At 36.1% G+C, this 18,839-nt stretch overlaps 1 protein-coding gene across 1 annotated transcript; it reads left to right on the top strand.

Annotated features, from left to right (window-relative positions):
- Positions 1-1,351: 1,351 nt before the first annotated feature.
- Positions 1,352-16,212, top strand: LOC115981592 (nuclear pore complex protein NUP155). Its single transcript, XM_031103865.1, has 13 exons — positions 1,352-1,859; positions 5,992-6,161; positions 7,750-7,876; positions 8,626-8,888; positions 9,061-10,705; positions 10,787-10,999; positions 11,170-11,417; positions 11,520-11,934; positions 12,149-12,354; positions 13,086-13,440; positions 14,274-14,492; positions 14,672-15,000; positions 16,013-16,212. The coding sequence occupies exons 1-13, from the start codon at positions 1,701-1,703 to the stop codon at positions 16,128-16,130; spliced, it is 4,467 nt and encodes a 1,488-aa protein (XP_030959725.1). The 5' UTR covers positions 1,352-1,700; the 3' UTR covers positions 16,131-16,212.
- Positions 16,213-18,839: the final 2,627 nt, after the last annotated feature.

Here is an 18,839-nt window from a genome sequence, read left to right as displayed (position 1 = left end):
ATTTGGGGGTTCCTATTTTTTTCCTTTATACCTGTTCACTTCCCTTGAGAATGTTGTACTTGCAGAGTGGACATGTTGCATTCATCTAATCCCTCCTAGGCTCGACCTTGCTTGATTGTGGGTTTTTCCTTCTTTAATCCATTCTTTACCCCTTTTGCGAGTAGGTTAGCACTTCTATTATGCCATTTTGTTACTCACGCCATGCTATTATTTGACTTGTGCTTGCTGGGTCTCTTTTGGGCCTTCTATATGTTTTTCCTTTGCTTAATTCCAGTGGCCTGGTATTATCATTGGACTAGTATTCATGTTCTGGGCTTCCTTGGCCTGTTTCATCGCTTCCGGGCTTCCTTGACCCTTTCATTTCCTTAGCATCCTCGGCCCATTTTAATTCTTCATTCCCATGGGTTTTTGCTAAGTCTTTTGGGCTTCTCCGGCCCAAATTACCATATCCTTTACTTTTGGGGTTTATGGGCTTTTCCACCAACCCCTTACTCACTTAATTCATTACTTTGAGCCTCTTTGGCCCATCCTTGTTTACTTTCTATTTCTCATAATGTCCATGGGTTTACTACTTCTTTCTCTAGCTCCTTTGGGCCCGCTTGCTTTCTTTGAGACCCTTTTACCATTTCTTAGGCCTATGATCCATTATTCCTACTATTTAGACTTAATGGTTTTTCTTCTCAATTTACTTACTCTTTCCCTCCCATATTGTTGGGCTTATTTCTTATAATTGGGCCTCCTTGTCAAAGTGGGCATCAACAGAGATAAACCCATCAATCTCCTTCTATATCTTTTTATTGATATAAATTTTGAAAATCTATCCATTAGATTTTATATAATTTATGTTCTTAACATGCATGTCAACATTTGTTGAAATTGGATGTTATTTACTAATTGATTAAGAAACTTATTTTTTTATGCATAATTTTATATTACAAAAACTTAAAATTTAAACATTTGATTAATGGCATAATTATTAATCTTTGATCTTTTTATAATTTTGCAAACATGAAGGGTATAATAATAACATGTAATGTAACAAACAGATCTTCAAAATTCACATTTAATAAAAAAATATCGACAGAGTTTGAAGGGTTCATAGGTCAAAATAAAATAAAATAAAATATTTTGGGATCCAACTTAATTCAAAATAAGGGTGTCGTGACAATAATCCAATTCAACTAAAAAAAATTGTAGAGGAAATTTTATTTTGGGTTCGAGTTCCTATCATCTCTACTAGTGAGTAGATTGGTGCGTATCTCCCTCAGTGTTGCTCAGGGCGCATAAGGAGTTGCCTCCATTCCCCTCAGCTATCTTATTTACCAAAAAAAAATAAAAAATGTGACATTTCATTTCGTAATGTCCCTCAAGGGTCTCAACTTTGTCGTTAAAAAATACGAGTCGGGTTGAGTTGAGCCGGACCGTCCAATCCGGTTGTTTTAAAAAGTAGCTTTATTTGCCCGCCACTCGCCAGTGAATAATAAACCCTCCCCAAAACCCTATTATTTTCGATCCCTCACAGCACTACTCGCTCCCTTTTTCTCTCTCAATTTGAATTTCGCTCTTCAATTCAATATTTTCCCTCTTCTGAAACTCCATTCATGCTCTCAATTTCAAAACCCTAGAAAAATTTTCAGTACTCCGAGAACGATTTCTTCGACTCCTACTTCTGCTTCGATTCTAGGGTTTCGGACGACGAGATGGCGCGTGAAGAAGAGATCGTCATGCGCGATGTCACCAATGCCGGTCTCGTCGTCAGCGACCGCATTGGCCGAGAAGTCGCGTCGCAGCTCGACCTTGAAGAAGCCCTAGAAGCTTCCAGATACGCCAGCCACCCTTATACAACTCATCCCAGAGAGGTTATTTACTTTCAATTATAATTTTTTTTTTACTTGTTTAGAAGTTTGAATTCTATGAATGAATTTTTGTATTGGGTTATTGGAATATTAGCTGGACTAGAAGCTTTATGGGTTGGTATAGTAAAAACAGGACACTCCAATTAGGGAAGTAATATAGAGTATGGCTTCGGATATAATAAAAATGGTGGAAAAGAATAATTTTGGCCGACCATGACTAATCTATTGAGGATCCATACCCGGCCCGAAAAATTAGACACTTAAGGTTGGGTTGTTGGTGGTGTTTTATTAGTGAAGTATTTATTTAGGATCCATACCCGGCCCCAAAAATTAGGCACTAGTTCTTCGTTTTCATGTGTCCCTCACCAATTCAGTTGGTGAAACTAGCTTTTACATGTTTTGGTGGAATGGGTTTCATTCAGTGGAGGTGCCCTGCCGGGGGGGGGGGGGTGGTGTTATCAATAGAAAGAATTATGTTTTGAAGTTTTTTAATTTGCAACAAAAAGGAGATTATACTATAGGATCAATGCAATGTAGTAGTTTGATGTTTTTGGAGGTCATTTTGGGAGAGAAAATGCTTGTGTTAAACTTTATTTAAAGACTTCCTAAATTGGGTTGATTATCTTTGACAGAATTATGAGCTGTCATTTCTCTTATAATGCTTTTCTCATATGGTTGTTTGTGATTAATGTAGTTTTGGAGCTAATTGGTTTGGCTGTCAGTTCATGTGTATTTATTCTTATTGTCCATTTTGATTATTTAGGGTTGACAAGAAATATGTTTACAGTTAACCAAAAAAAAAAAGGATAAATATGTTTGCGTGCTACTCATTTTTTTAGCGATTCATGATGATTAAATCAAACTTGCTCTTGCTTCATTTTAAAATACCTACAAAGAGTAGCCTTAAAGGTTAAAAGACGAAATGTTCTAGAAAATTTAAAGAACTAATTAAGACTGAGACAAAAAGCATCAACACAAAACTTGCCTTGAATTCCCTTATGGTTTGTCTGGATGGAACAATTTGAGGGGAAAAAAAATTGGATTTCAGTTTTTTGAATAAATAACCTCAATAGGTGGGTTCCAGTTAATTTAACTGGTAAAATCTCTAATGGCTGTATAAGAGATCTGGGGTTTAATCCTCGCCTATACCAAAAACTGATTGATGTCTTGGTTTGATGATAAAGAGCTATTATCAGGAGCGGACGCCATAGGTTGAAATTCTCTAAAAAAAAAAACCTCAATAGACTGTAAAGAAGGCTCCCCCCCCCTCCCCCCCTTTTTTTTTTCTTTTTCTAATGATAGAATTGAGGAGATAGATTAATGCATTGGTCATAAAGAGTGAGTTGATCCAAGTTGAGGGAATTATAAAAGGTAGAGGAAGACCAAAATAACATTAGTAGAAGTATTTTAAAATGACTTATCACTTAAGGGAGTAAAGAGAATATGACTTTAGATAGAATAGAATGGAAGAAAAGAATACATGTGGTTGACCCTAACTAATATGTTGATAATCCATAGCCGACCCCAAAATTTTGGGATTAAGGCTTCTTCTTGTTGTTGTTTCTATTGATAGAATTCATGGATGGATTTAAGCTTTCTTAATATGAGAACTTGAAATGATTAGGTATATGTTCTCAAAGCTCAATTATATTGTATTGTTAAATTTTATATTAAGAAATTTATTTTAGCAATTGTTATCCACATCCCATGATTTTAAATCCTCAAAAGTTCAAATGCAGCCTTAAATATCTGCACAAATCAATAATTTTATCTGAGTTTTTACCCTTATTTAAAAAAAAAGAAAGGAAAAAAAAAAGATTTTAGCCATCTACTTTGTACTTGCTGTTAGTGGATGGGCCATAAAGAACAGGCATGTATGTGGTGTATTGGTAGTTTTAAGTATCATTTATTTTCAGCAAAAATACAAAGTAAACTCTTTTTGTCAATTGTCATGTTCATTGTTTAAGTTTCATTTTTTTTCATTTTAGTGTGCGTTTGGATTGTGTTGGGGATGAAAATTTTTTGTGTTTTCCTGAAAAAATGGTGGGTCTCACGGTACTATTCATGCATTTTTTGGTACTATTTATGGCCCCACTGCACTTTTTGATACTATTCATGGGCCCCACTGTACTATTTCAACTAACTTTTATCTTTATCTATAGTACTTTCAGTAATAAGTTTTCAGTTTCAGCAAAATAAGCGATATCCAAACACACCTTTAGTTTTTGAAGTACACATTTGTTGCCACTATTAATCCTTTTGTCCAAAATTGTTGTTAACCATTAAAAAATACTATATTTTTAAAAACTAGAAAACTATCTTTGTGTGAATCAAAATAAAATTGTATCTGTAATATGTTCTACGTATCTCCTCATTTCCCAAAGCTTTCAACATAATCCATGAAGCATGCTGGAAGTGGCCCAAACACAACCACCATCAGGGAGGTCATTGGCTTGTTGCCACTGAGAACGGAGCCTCCGACTTAACTGATGCAAGAAATCTCTGCCGATGCTTGAGAAGGGACTCCACTTGACTCTCCGTTAACTCTGCCTCTCTGCAGCCGCCTTTATGGCAAAGACATAGAGAATCTTTCTTATATTTCTCTCTATGTCTCTAGGTATCTTTATTATTTTAGCCCAAGTTCTAAGTGTGAAATTGCACGGTGCAATTATACAAGAATATGGCTATACTTATATTATAGAAAGTTGAAAAACTGCTTGGGCTAGTGGAGGATGGGGTTGATGTGGAGCATAAGTGGGATTGGAAAAACTGGTGGTTTCATAAAAAAAACATAGCCAATTTTGATTGGGTAGAAGTACCATATGACAGTTGACAGTGTTTTACTAGATTGTCACTCACTCTCTTTCTCTCTCTATAGATCCATCATTATGTGTATGTGGATTGAGGTCATATGTATTGGCAATGGGGGCCACTGCTTTTATACAAAAGAATACAAATAATTTTAAATAATTTTTAGTTGATGTTTTTCTTTTCATTAAAAAATTATTATTATTTTATTATTTAAAATTTTAGTTTTAAAATTGAAACTTAGATTTTATATTTTATCCTTTATTTTTTATTTTTTTTCTCTTAAAGGATATATTATATTCTTTCTTAAAAAATTAAAAAACTATGATGCTAATAAGGCTAATATGCTCGATTGGAGGCATGATGTGCCATTACAGAAAAGGCATGTTGGCAGTTGGGGCAGCTGTATTGGAGCACATTCCTCCTATGCCCAGAATTTGAATGTATAGCCAATTTATATGTAGGTAAGCTGTGATTTTAAGTAATTTTACTTAGTTGACATAGACAGTGTCTTTTGACTTGTTTTTTTAAAAAAAAAAACTATAGTAGAAATACTAAGTGAAATATTAATGTTACGATGTTCATGCTTGATATGATTCCAAAACCTGCTTGGATGTTTGAACATTTTCTACTCTTGTAGGGTTCTCAACATAATTATTCTTGCAATGTTGTTCCTGCCATCAGAAATTAAATTGTCATCATTATTTTGCCTAATATTATTTGATACTTTGGGTATGTGGAAGTAATACAATAGGTAACTTATGGGAAAGGGTGTTGTGTTGAGACTAGTCTGTGTGGGGCAGGATGGATAAGAATAATGCTTCTCAGCACTGACCTCGTCTAAGGTCATATTAACACATTTTCTGGCAAGAAGTTAAATGTTTTCCCCCTTTTTAATATGCAGACAAACTCACACATACATACTTTTTTTTTTTTTTTTTGAAGGTCTCAGTATTTGTTTGAAATCTTAATGTATTCCAATCAATTACTGTGTAAGGTCGAGGAGTATTAAATGACTTTCCTCTTTTTGGCAAGATGTGCCAAGAAAAACTTTAGCTGCCCATTTATATGCCAATAATTTTAACCTCAAAATATGAGGATATGGTTTGTGATCTCATTGATTGGAGTGGAATAATTTTTGAGTGTTGGCATTATTGTCAGCATGCAATTGTATTCATTTATTCCTCATGCTTGTTTGCTTGCTCTTTATATTCACAATTTGACATTTAGAGGGTAAAGTACACCTCCGTAGGTATCTCGGATTGTTGGAAATTAATTTCTTACTCTCATCTCCATTTCATTCTAATGTTGGATAAATTCATTGCAGTGGCCTCCTTTGGTTGAGGTTGTGGATACTTGGGAATTGCCTCCTGTACTTATTGAAAGATATAATGCAGCTGGTGGGGAAGGAACTGCTTTATGTGGAATATTTCCCGAGATACGAAGGGCATGGGCCTCAGTAGATAATTCTTTGTTTCTTTGGCGGTTTGACAAGTGGTGAGTGTTTCTTGTTTTTTGATGAAAAATTCATAATTTAATATATTTTTTGAGCTCCCATTCCATGGATATGATGATTATCTGCAACGAGTAATTTGTGGAATACCAAACCTACCAAACTAATTGGCAGGCTGGATATGAAAGTTATTTTAAGAGCACATAACATGGTAGATGACATCTTCTCTGATGGTATTTACTATTCTAAATAGTGCTGTAAAACTAATGAGCTACTTGCAAGTGGCTTAGTCAAAGGCCTGGCTTGTTGTTGAGCCAAACGAGCCAAGCCTAAGCCTTATCCATATGCTTGATTGGTCAAATGAGCCAAACTGGAATATCATATTGCACAACTTGTGAGCTCACAGCCCCAGCTCGTGAACGGTAGCATGTGTGAATAGGGTGATGCCTAGGCATTTATGGATAGATAATGGATTTCTCAAGTTTCTCATTTTCAAGCAATGTGGGACTTAAACATGACAATTTAACATCTTAAAAAATCTAGATGTATTTTTCAATGTATGTATATGTTTGTGAAAGAACATGTTTTAATGCTATATTGCTATGTTTGAATTATTAGTACTGGCTTTGGTACTCTAAGAACTCTTGTATGACATTTACAGTGGCTGGCTGCCTAGACTACTAAAAAAGACGTTATTCAGGCTGGTAACCTGTCAAAACCTATAATTGCTAAGTTCATGACAAATGTGAGAACTTAATTATGACAGTTCTTCATTCCATGAGAGTAACATCTTGCTGTATCACAAATCGTATATGTTGAGCATAGGATGAGCTCTGGTCAATGGTCTTTGAAGGGAGGTGAGATGAAGACATGGCCATCCAGTCTTGGGAACATCACCTGAAGGTGATCTGTCCAAATTTTAATGTATAATAGGTGGCACTTGTTACATAGATGAAAAGAAACTGGAATTTTGATGTCGAATTGATATTCACTGTTGGGAATTAAGATTTTCAATTATCAGTGACATGTTAATTTAGAACATTGATTTTGTCCTGTCTGAGCCTAGGTTTGACCTCTTGAGTTTGGCTTGGACAAAGGTTCTGATATTATTCTTTTTGCTTGGATTTGAGTTGTCCAAGCCTTTTTTACATATTTGAAATTGGACATTAATGAAATATTTTTGTGAACATATCTACTATTATGTGTGTATGTATTTTTTAAATGGGACACCTACCTATCAAAAAAATATTATTTAAGTGGGTCATACCCTGGAAAAGATTGGTACCATCTTGTTAGTTTCATTTGTCTATATACTTGGCCCTCCATTTTTATTGTCTTTTTTTAAGTTCTTCAGTCGCCTTCTTATACTCTCGTAAAACTTGTTGATCCTTTCAGTTCCCTCCTCACTCCCTTTCCTTTTTTTATTTTTATTTTTTTATAATTGATTTAGCCTTGAGCCTGTTAAACTGCTAAGGATACATCAAACATGCCTGTGATGGTTATGAGAGAATGATACACTGGATACTATTATTGAGAATCATTAAACATTTTAAATCAGAGTTCTGTTGTAATCAATTTTTGAAATATAATTCAACTGTTTTCTACTATTTTCTAACGTTCTCTCTTGTTTAGGGATGGTCAATGTCCTGAATACTGTGGGGAGGAACAAGCTATATGTGCTGTCGGTCTTGCCAAATCTAAACCTGGTGTTTTTGTTGAAGCTATCCAATATCTTTTAATTTTAGCAACACCTGTTGAGGTAGTTACAGTTTCTCATCTCTTTTTGTATCCATCCTCCCAATAATTTAAATTCCAAACGTGGAAAGCCTTCTTGAGTTACGCTTGTAATTATGTGCTTGCTTGTAATTGACTAGCTTTCTATGATATTGAGATGCTTTTGTTGTGCCAGTCACAATAATAGCTCCTGGGAGTTGATTTCATATCATACCATTTCCTATTTTCTTTTCCTGCAAAGATTTCTTTCTTTTTTGAGTGTATGTTTGCTGAACAACTGACCAAAGAAAAAAAGAGATTGATTAAAGAAAGATCCATATGAATTTTTTTTTTTTTAACTTCGAACTCTATTCTTAGAAGAACTACTCCATATCTTTTATATATATATATATATATATATATATATATATATATTTATTTATGTTAATGTCTAGAAGTTAAAATTTCTTGATGCCTAACTATTATTTTATCTCACAAAATATTTACCATGCTTCCTTTCATCTTTTGAGGATTATTTTCTTTTCCAAGATTTGAATTGACCTATTGCAAGCCTGCCTTGTTCCTTTACAACCTCAATGTAATATATTCTTCCAATGAGCTTTAGCTCAACTTGCACTTCTCCTTGGAAGAATGAGATTGATGGTGTGGTTTCGGGTTCATTGCCCATGGGATGTGTGTGTAACTTACCAATCAAAAAAAGAGAAAAAATTGTCCTAATACTTCTTTTCTAGGTTGACTACTTTCTTTTTCTTAACAGTCTCTACTTGTTATTAGTTAATTCTTGTAGGAGTATGTTGCTCTAGAGGGGGTGATGGTACAGATCCATTCGCAGAGGTTTCATTACAGCCTTTGCCAGAGTACACAATACCATCTGATGGAGTCACCATGACTTGTATTACATGTACTGATAAGGGTCGTATTTTCCTGGCTGGGCGTGATGGCCACATTTATGAGTTGCATTACACAACTGGTTCAGGCTGGCAAAAGCGTTGCCGTAAAGTCTGCCTTACTGCTGGTTTAGGAAGTGTCATTTCAAGGTATGTTCTGTATTTAATGCTTTATAATTGTAGATGGTCATGGTCCCTTGTCATTGTTCCTGATGATTCTAAGTGTCTAGAAACATACAATTTATTGACTCAATCCAGTGTTGAAATTTGAAATTTTCTTTGCAAATGCTCTATATTAACATAAACACACCTTGGTTTTCAGATGGGTTGTGCCAAATGTATTTAAGTTTGGAGCTGTTGACCCCATTGTTGAAATGGTTTTTGATAATGAAAGAGAAATTTTATATGCACGTACTGAAGAGATGAAACTTCAGGTTTTTGTTGTGGGGCCAAATGGTGATGGTCCACTCAAGAAAGTTACAGAAGAAAAGAATCTGATCAATCAGAGGGATGCACATTATGGAGGTAGACAATCAACTGGACCAAGGGCTGCAAATCGGGCGACAAGACCATCAATTGTCTGCATTTCACCTCTATCTGTGCTGGAATCAAAGTGGCTACACCTTGTTGCTGTTTTGTCTGATGGAAGAAGGATGTACCTTTCCACTTCTTCATCTAGTGGAAACTTGGGTGGATTTAATTCAAACCATCATAAACCTAGCTGTTTGAAAGTAGTGACAACCAGGCCTTCTCCACCTTTGGGGGTCAGCAGTGGACTTGCTTTTGGATCTCTTGCAGGTAGGTCTCAGAACGAGGATCTCTCACTGAAGGTTGAGACATCATATTATTCTGCTGGAACTTTTCTCCTTTCTGATTCGTCACCAGCTACCACGTCTTCTCTTCTCATTGTGAGCAGAGATTCAAGCACACAATCATCTCTATCAGGTAGTCTAGGGACAAGTACAAGGAGTTCTCGTGCATTACGGGAATCTGTATCTTCTCTACCAGTTGAAGGCCGCATGCTTTTTGTGGCAGATGTCTTACCCTTGCCAGATACTGCCGCTACTGTGCAGTCTATATATTCAGAACTTGAATTTGGAGGTTTTGGGAACTCAGAGGAGTCTTGTGAAAAAGCATCTGGAAAACTTTGGGCCAGAGGTGACCTTTCAACTCAACATATATTGCCAAGGAGGAGAATTATCATTTTCAGTACCATGGGCATGATGGAATTAGTTTTCAATAGGCCTGTGGACATTTTAAGGAGGTTGTTAGAGTCCAACTCACCAAGGTCAATTCTAGAAGATTTCTTCAATCGTTTTGGAGCTGGCGAGGCAGCTGCAATGTGTTTAATGCTTGCTGCAAGGATAGTCCATTCTGAAAACCTTATCAGCAATGTTGTTTCTGAGAAGGCAGCTGAAGCTTTTGAGGATCCAAGAGTTGTTGGAATGCCACAACTTGAAGGTAGTGGTGCATTGTCAAACACTAGAACGGCTGCTGGGGGGTTTAGCATGGGTCAGGTTGTTCAGGAGGCTGAGCCTGTGTTTTCAGGTGCACATGAAGGGCTCTGCTTGTGCTCATCAAGGCTGCTTTTTCCTCTCTGGGAACTTCCTGTCATGGTTGTAAAAGGTGGTTTAGGTTCGACTGATGCTTTTTCTGAAAATGGGGTAGTCGTATGCAGACTTTCTGTCGGGGCTATGCAAGTCGTAGAGAGCAAGATTCGCTCTTTAGAGAAGTTTCTAAGGTCTAGAAGGAACCAGAGGAGGGGGCTTTATGGCTGTGTAGCTGGTTTAGGAGACTTGACTGGCTCTATTCTTTATGGAACTGGTTCCGAATTAGGTGCTGATGACCGGAGTATGGTGAGAAACTTGTTTGGTTCTTATTCACGAAATGTTGATTCTAGTGGAGGTGGGACTACTAATAAAAGACAAAGATTACCGTATAATCCTGCAGAATTGGCTGCCATGGAGGTAGGTTAAAATTGCTAATGCAGGCATGGATGTCTAAACTTGTCATCTCATTTTCTGACACTTTGGTTTGTTTTGCTACAGGTGAGGGCAATGGAATGTATTAGGCAGTTGCTTCTTAGATCTGGTGAAGCCCTGTTCTTACTCCAACTTCTCTCTCAGCATCATGTGACACGCTTAGTTCAGGGATTTGATGCAAATCTACGTCAGGCATTAGTTCAATTGACATTCCATCAATTTGTTTGCTCTGAGGAGGGTGACCGCCTTGCCACGAGGCTTATATCTGCTCTAATGGAGGTAACGCAAGTTCATATCAAACCTGTGAGGAAGGTCCACTTAAACAAGTTCTAATGTTAATTGACATCATCTTTTTAGATATGTTTAGTGTCTAATTTTGGTTTTTATATGACATTTCTATCTTCAAATTTGAATCATCCTTCTTAATTTGTCGCCATTCATTGCTCCAGTATTATACTGGTCCTGATGGCAGGGGGACAGTAGATGATATTAGTGCAAAATTAAGGGAAGGTTGTCCAAGCTATTACAAGGAGCCTGATTATAAGTTTTTCTTAGCTGTGGAATGTCTTGAGAGAGCAGCTATAACTCCAGATGCTGAGGAAAAAGAGAATCTTGCTAGAGAGGCCTTCAATTACTTAAGTAAAGTTCCAGAGTCTGCTGATCTACGAACTGTCTGCAAACGGTTTGAGGATTTAAGGTCAGTTGATTATTCAAGCTGAGAGCTAAGCCAGAGTTCTTTGATTGCTTAAGTTCTAATTAGATTATGTAAACAACCTAATATTTAGAGGGGGCTTTGCAGATTTTATGAAGCTGTAGTCCGCTTACCTTTGCAGAAGGCACAGGCTCTTGACCCTGCAGGTGATGCTTACAATGAGCAAATTGATGCAGCTACTCGAGAACATGCTCTTGCTCAGCGTGAACAGTGCTATGAGATAATTATCAGTGCTTTGCGTTCTCTGAAAGGTGATACTTCACAAAGGGAATTTGGATCTCCTGTTAGGCCTGCTACTGCTACATCATTCCTTGATCAGTCCTCTCGGAAGAAATATATTTGCCAGATTGTTCAACTTGGTGTTCAATCACCTGACAGAATCTTTCACGAGTACTTGTATCGAGCTATGATTGATTTGGGCCTTGAAAATGAGTTGTTGGAGTATGGAGGTCCTGATTTGGTCCCTTTTCTGCAAAGCGCTGGTCGTGAACCTATACAAGAGGTCTTAATTTTTTATTTTTTATTTTTTTGCGTGCATGTTTTGTTTGTTTTGGATCTGATCTAAAAGTGCTGGTTGTTGCTGATTATCTTATATGTTTTATAATTTTGATTGCATATGCATTTTGCAATCAGGTTAGTTTTTCTCTGAAGTTTTCAGTATGTACAACAGCATCTTTTGGGGAGCTATTTTCATGTTTCTATCATCTGTCTTGTAGGTTCGAGCTGTTTCTGCTGTGACGTCAGCGACTTCTTTTATGGGTCAATCAGGAGCACCTATCCCATCTAACCGAGCCAAGTATTTTGATCTTTTGGCACGATATTATGTCTTGAAGCGGCAGCATGTGCTTGCAGCTCATATATTGGGAAGATTGGCTGAGAGGCGCTCAACCGATTCAGGGGATGTTCTTACTCTAGAACAGAGGTTGGCCACTTCACTTCATTCTTTTCTATTACCAAGCTTTTGACCTTGTGTTTGATAGAAAAATGTTGCTTCGTTTAATTTTGCAAATTCTTTGGGTTAAATCATTTTGGGATCAACCCATAATTTAACGGACCTTTGGTTTTAGTTTATCAGAGACAGAATGCATCTATTTAACCATTCTAAAGAAAGCATATTCAGGTGCCAATAGGTCTAGCTAAAATGGATCTGTTCTTTCTGGTCTTCTTTTTATTTCCTATTTTTCAAACATGTTGTGCATCACAATCCCATGTAACTAGCTGTTGTAGCTTCCTTGGTTTGTTCGATAATCTAGAAACACAAATTATAAAAGCTTTGGTCAATGCCAAATATCCTTTCAAAACTTCCATTTCCTAGGACAGAATAGCTAAGTTAAACAAAACTGTCCCAACTCTCACAGTAAATCCTTTCTACAAAACTCATCCCTTGGTCCCCCACTTGTCATACCATATAATGAATCCTTGTGTATCAACGACACTTGGATAGTATAAAAGTTTTTTTAATAGATCAATTATACTCTGCAATGTTGATAATTGCCGGTTGCTTATTATATTAATTGGGGTTGGGCCGCTTCAACAGACATTATTTAAAGCTTAGTTGGCTTTTGTCCACTTGTACTCAGCCCAATATATGCAGATAAACAAAAAAGTTCATGAGTGGCTATCTGACAAGTTCTTACATTTTGTCAACCTCAGGTGTCGGTACCTTAGCAATGCAGTTCTACAGGCAAAGAATGCAAGTAATAGTAACGGTCTGGTAGGTTCTACTCAAGCTTCTCTTGACAGTGGAATGCTAGATCTGCTTGAAGGGAAGCTTGCTGTTCTTCGGTTTCAGATAAAGATCAAAGAGGAATTGGAGGCTATAGCTTCTAGGTTAGAAGCTTCGCCAGGTGCATCTGAGTCTATGCAAAATGATCCCCCTGAAAACGATTTGACTGCTGATGCCAGTATTGCTAATGCTGTGCGTGAAAAGGCTAAAGAGCTATCTTTAGAATTAAAGAGCATAACTCAACTGTATAATGAATATGCTGTTCCGTTTGAGCTCTGGGAGGTACTCTCTTTTTTGGCTTAAATCAGCTATTGAATTATCAATTGACATTATCTATGCCAAACCTATAAATTCTTTATATTCCTCAATAATTAGCATAATGGAATATTGTTTTCTCAGGTTCTAAGTCTTGCAAAATAACTATTAAAAACATATCTGTGCTGTATTGTACTGTATAATTAGATAATAATGAGCCAACCTTCTTTTTGTTTGTGTGTGTGTGTTTTATTTATTTTTTTAACTAATAACATATTTAAATTCCCTCTCCTTTTTATATTTACAGTCTCAGTTGCACTCTCTTCTGATATTCTGCTAGGCGTTTCATACTTATTTATACATATAATGCAATTTTTTCCATATGGTTCATAGTTATAATATATAATTTACTACTATCTTCAAAGTACTTGCATCTATTTCTCTCCTAGTACTCTCATGATCGCTCTTTTCCTTTATGTTTCATCTTTATCATATCAATATCAGAGCCATCTCATTAGTATTAGTAAAAGATCACCAACCTGCCCTGCTACTATCCCACGTGGGTTTTCCTGCCCTGAAGAGGAGACAGGTCGGGGACGGGACAACCCATGATCTGACCCATGGATAACCTGGCAATTGGTTTTGATTGTTGGGGTCAGTTGCCCATAGGTTTAACTGTTTAGAGGCGAGTCCAAAGGGCTCTTCTTTAGAAAGGCTCCCTACATTTAAAAACCTGGGCATTGTATTGTAAATGCACACTGTTGTATAATAACAAAATTAATTGTTGCTATATCTTGATTATGTTTTACAATTCTCTGTTTCATTACAATTTTTTTCTTGCTTTCCTTTTCTGCTTTCAGATATGTCTGGAAATGCTATACTTTGCAAACTACTCAGGTGATGCTGATAGTAGCATTGTAAGAGAAACCTGGGCTAGACTAATTGATCAAGCTCTTTCAACGGGTGGAATTGCTGAAGCGTGTTCTGTACTAAAAAGAGTTGGTTCACACATTTATCCTGGAGATGGAGCTGTTTTATCTTTGGACACTCTCTGTCTTCACCTTGAGAAGGCTGCACTGGTATTTTTTTTACATATCTTTTGGCAGCTTCATCTAATTAATGCTTACTGCAAACAATAGTGTATATATATATATATATATATATATTCTTTATTTTGGTAGCATGCTGTGGAAATATTTAACTTTTGCCTTTATGTCTCATCCTAACTTCTCTTGATCAACTTTATATCCTTTGGCAGGAGAGATCAGAATCAGGGGTTGAATCTGTTGGAGACGAAGATGTTCCAAGAGCTCTTCTTGCTGCTTGCAAGGGTGCAACAGAACCTGTGTTGAACACTTACGACCAACTGTTATCAAATGGGGCTATTTTGCCATCTCCAAAGCTCAAGTTACGCCTTCTCCGATCAGTGCTAGTGGTGCTTCGTGAGTGGGCAATGTCTGTATTTGCACAGAGAATTGGTACAAGTGCCACTGGAGCTTCTTTAATATTAGGTGGAACATTCTCACTGGAACAAACAGCTATCATTAACCAAGGAGTTAGAGATAAGATCACAAGTGCAGCTAACAGGTAAACTTCTTGTTAGTTTTCCTTTTCCTCTTCATGAATATATTGATTTTTCTTTTCAAGTTGTGACTGAGTTCTTATTATTATCTAGGGAATCATTTAGCTGGCTTGCCTGCATTCCTAGTTGAGGCCTCAATTGACCTTAAATTTTCATGCCACAATTTGAAATTGAAAAAGTTGCTCTACGTTCTCAAAATTTTCAAACTAAGTTCAGCTTGCACTTTTTGTCTGATTACCTATTAGATAATTGTAAAATTCTTCCCATTGCTGATGGCATTTCTTTTATTCGTACTGTGTTGATATTCTATTCCTTATATGATGGAGCTATTTAATTACTGTGGGTAAACTATAAAATATATTTATCCAGAATGATTAATTGGTGTGGGTGAGCTATTAAATTCCAGTCATAGTATGACTGGAAAAGCATTGACTTTGCATGTGGATGCCATTTTTCTGTTCCCAGTTACTTATGTTCATTAGACTCATATCCTTTAAATACTTGTTAAAGTAATTCCAAGAAATATGCTTATCATTCTAATTCTTTTGCCAAGGCCGTATATTTTCAACAGAATTGTGTTGGTGTGCAGCATCCCTTTTTGATATGTTTAGTAGGTTTATTTATGAAACTAATAGAATGATTACAGCTAAATTTTGCTGTCATGTCAGCCCCAAATTTTTTCACGTTGGTGAACGAGTTTTTTGATATTATGACTGGCTAAGCTGTTTTATTTGTGCTGAGCAGAATAGTTATACAATTTAGAATGAAAATTTATGGCAATGAAGGTAGATGTATGGGCTTTAAAGTAGAAAACTTTAGAGGATGATTTATGTTAAGTTTTCTAATTTGTCATATTTAGTCATATTTTTTCTTAATTGTTCTTGGGAGGGATATTAGGAGTTCTGAATGTGGACCAGGTTGGGTACACTTTGATTGTGCAATGTGGTTCAGATGGAAATCATAGTTATGGTTTCATTTCAACATTTAGTTTTGGTCTCACTGGATTTGGAATGGCAGGTATATGACTGAGGTCAGGAGGTTGGCCCTTCCGCAGAGTCAGACTGAGGCTGTTTACCGAGGTTTTCGAGAACTAGAAGAATCACTAATAAGTCCTTTTTCTTTTGATCGGTTTTGATTGTTCTTTGTACCTTATTGTATCAATGTTCTCTTGTTACATATTCCTTTTATTTTAATAAAAAAGTGATAAATTTTTCATATTTGGTGTGACCATGTTATATTGTACTTGGCACTTGATTATGCAATTCTGAAAATGATAATTTAAATAGGGAAGAAGAAGAAGAAGAAGAAGCAGCTAGAGATAATATGCTCGGTCTTGCCTTTGCCAAGTGGTTTGTTATAGAAAGAAGGCCTTGGGCACACTTTTAACCTTATATATATATATATATATATATATGGGTAAACTACATATTTGGTCCTTATCCTTTATACCATATTTTAATTTAGTCCCTAATCTTTCTATTGTGTCAATTTGGTCCCTAACCTTTTAATATTGTGTCAATTTAGTTCCTGCCGTTATATCTTGGATGAAAATTGCTGACATGATAAATTGCCAAAATAAAATTTTAGTTTATTCTCATATCAATGGAAGCTAATTTTTTATTTTGACTATTATACATATCATCAATTTTCATCCAAAAGATAATGGTAGAGACTAAATTGACATTGTATTGAAAGGTTAAGGACCAAATTGACATAATTGAAAGGTTAGGGATAGTGTATAGGTTAGGGACCAAAAACGTAGTTTACCCTATATATATATATATATATATATTTATATATATCAATTGGAGAGAGAGAGAGTAAAGTTATTGTGTAATAGATGCCTGATTGGAATGGATTTCTTAAAAAACTGTTTTTAAACTCTTTTTGAGATAAAAAATTAAAAACTATATCTTGTTTTCAAAATTAAAAAAAAAAAAGAAAAAAAGAGGTTTATAGACTACCAAAAACCTGTTAGGAGTAACGACAATTGAAAAGAGTATTTTACAACATGAAAATAGGCATTATATTTTTTGAGAAGAAAAATAGACAGTATTTGAATGGAGTATTTTGTGCTAAAAAAAAGAAAAAGAAATCCTGTATGGTAACCCTTCTCAGTTGGCGTAACGAATCCTTGGTCTCGTGGGAAGACTTGTAGTTGGGGGGCATCTTGAGGCAATGGACATCCCATGACTTTTGTACTAAATATTCAACCACCGTCGATGTCGATGTCGATGCTTTCCCATATCTAGAATGTGGAGGATTTGGATTCCTCCTCCGTACAGTTTCATGTGGGACTCTCTTTTTTGAGTTTTGACTTTGTTTAATTAATGTTATCCATTTGGCTCTCAACTTTTCATCTTCTTGTCTCGTTAATGGGGAATTATTAAGCTTCTCTTTGATTGTTAGGTCCCGGGTTGTTAGGACTTAGGTAGGAGGAGGGGCCATTTGTAGTAGAAGGAGCCTTTTGCCTAATAAGGTCTTAATTTTGTTACACTATTTGTAGTATATAATATTATTATAAGTCAATTCTCTCACTTGTTGCTTGTTGCCCAATCATCACAACGTGTGGATTCTTGTTTTGAATGTTGTGGGTGCCTTGTGCAGTAGTGGCATCAGGAGTGAATTAGAATCATATTATATTCATATTATACACACACGGCACCAACTAATGATATAGGTGATTGGTTGTAGCCTTGACCAGTAGTGTGATGTTGTGCCCCCAGTGCTCCAGTGCCAAATTTCTCTCTCTTTAATTTTTAATGAAATTATAAGTTTTTCCAAGTACTGCTTCCCTCTTTCCCTCGAGTGCTTTTCCTTTTATTGATAGTTTGTTGCCAAAGATGGAATCATAGTGATAAATGATTTTTAATGGCTCATAACCATCAACAATTAATTCGGATGTTGTGCATTACTGGCTTCAGGCATGTTCATCACTTGGGCATTGATGATCAGACCAGTTCGTTTATTTGGCTTGTAGTTGTGGCCAGTGGTTCAGGTAATGGAAGGTCCCACATGCTTTGCACAGATTTTCCTTTACTGAACAAGGTGTCAATCCTAGTGATCGAGCAAAATAAATCTACATCTGCTCAGCACATCCATGCCACAACCCATTCACTTATTTTCATTTATATAGTATAATTTTATAATAATTAGAGTATTGTAATAGGCTTAATGTAAGATATGATAAGTGATAATGCAAGAAATCAGTGAGCTGGTTGTCCAAACCAAGGAGCTCCAAAAGTCTAGTAAGGAAGAAAATGCTCTTAGAGTATACCGGCATGATGCCGACCAAAGGCTTTGTGATAATGAAGTCAAAATCTCATTAAAAATCTCCAAGAAGGAGGTTTGGTGTTTATATAGGAGTTTGGAGTAGGTTGCGTTTTCATGATTTTTACCACCTTCCTTATGGGTGAGGCATGTGAAGTTAATGGAGTTGGATACTCGGAGAACATTCGCATATTTAGTGTTTGTGGGTTGGTGGGAGGATCTTCAGGAGTGATGCTCAAGCTTAATCTAACTTGCGTGATTAGAGGGTGAATGTTTCGAAGATTCAAATGGTAGAGTCCTATCTGAACGACTATACAGACAGAAAGACCTGAACGAGTAGCTTTAAGTGTGGACGACACACTTTGGACGAGTGACCTATTTTTCTCCTTATCAGTAAGTGTTTTCTTTTAAGAAAATGTCATATGATTATGAAAAATGCCATTTTTTTTGCACTTAAATTTACCATAAGAAATTCAGCCAAAATAAAAAAAGCACTATAAGAATTATTTGGATTCGAGTTACTTCAAGATATGAGTATTTCTTATTCTAATTACCACCCCAATTTATTGTGATT

Source organism: Quercus lobata, chromosome 3, assembly GCF_001633185.2.
Source record: "Quercus lobata isolate SW786 chromosome 3, ValleyOak3.0 Primary Assembly, whole genome shotgun sequence".
NCBI lineage: Eukaryota > Viridiplantae > Streptophyta > Magnoliopsida > Fagales > Fagaceae > Quercus > Quercus lobata.
Note: the sequence above shows the minus strand (reverse complement) of the source record. Positions and strands in the feature narration are given on the sequence as shown.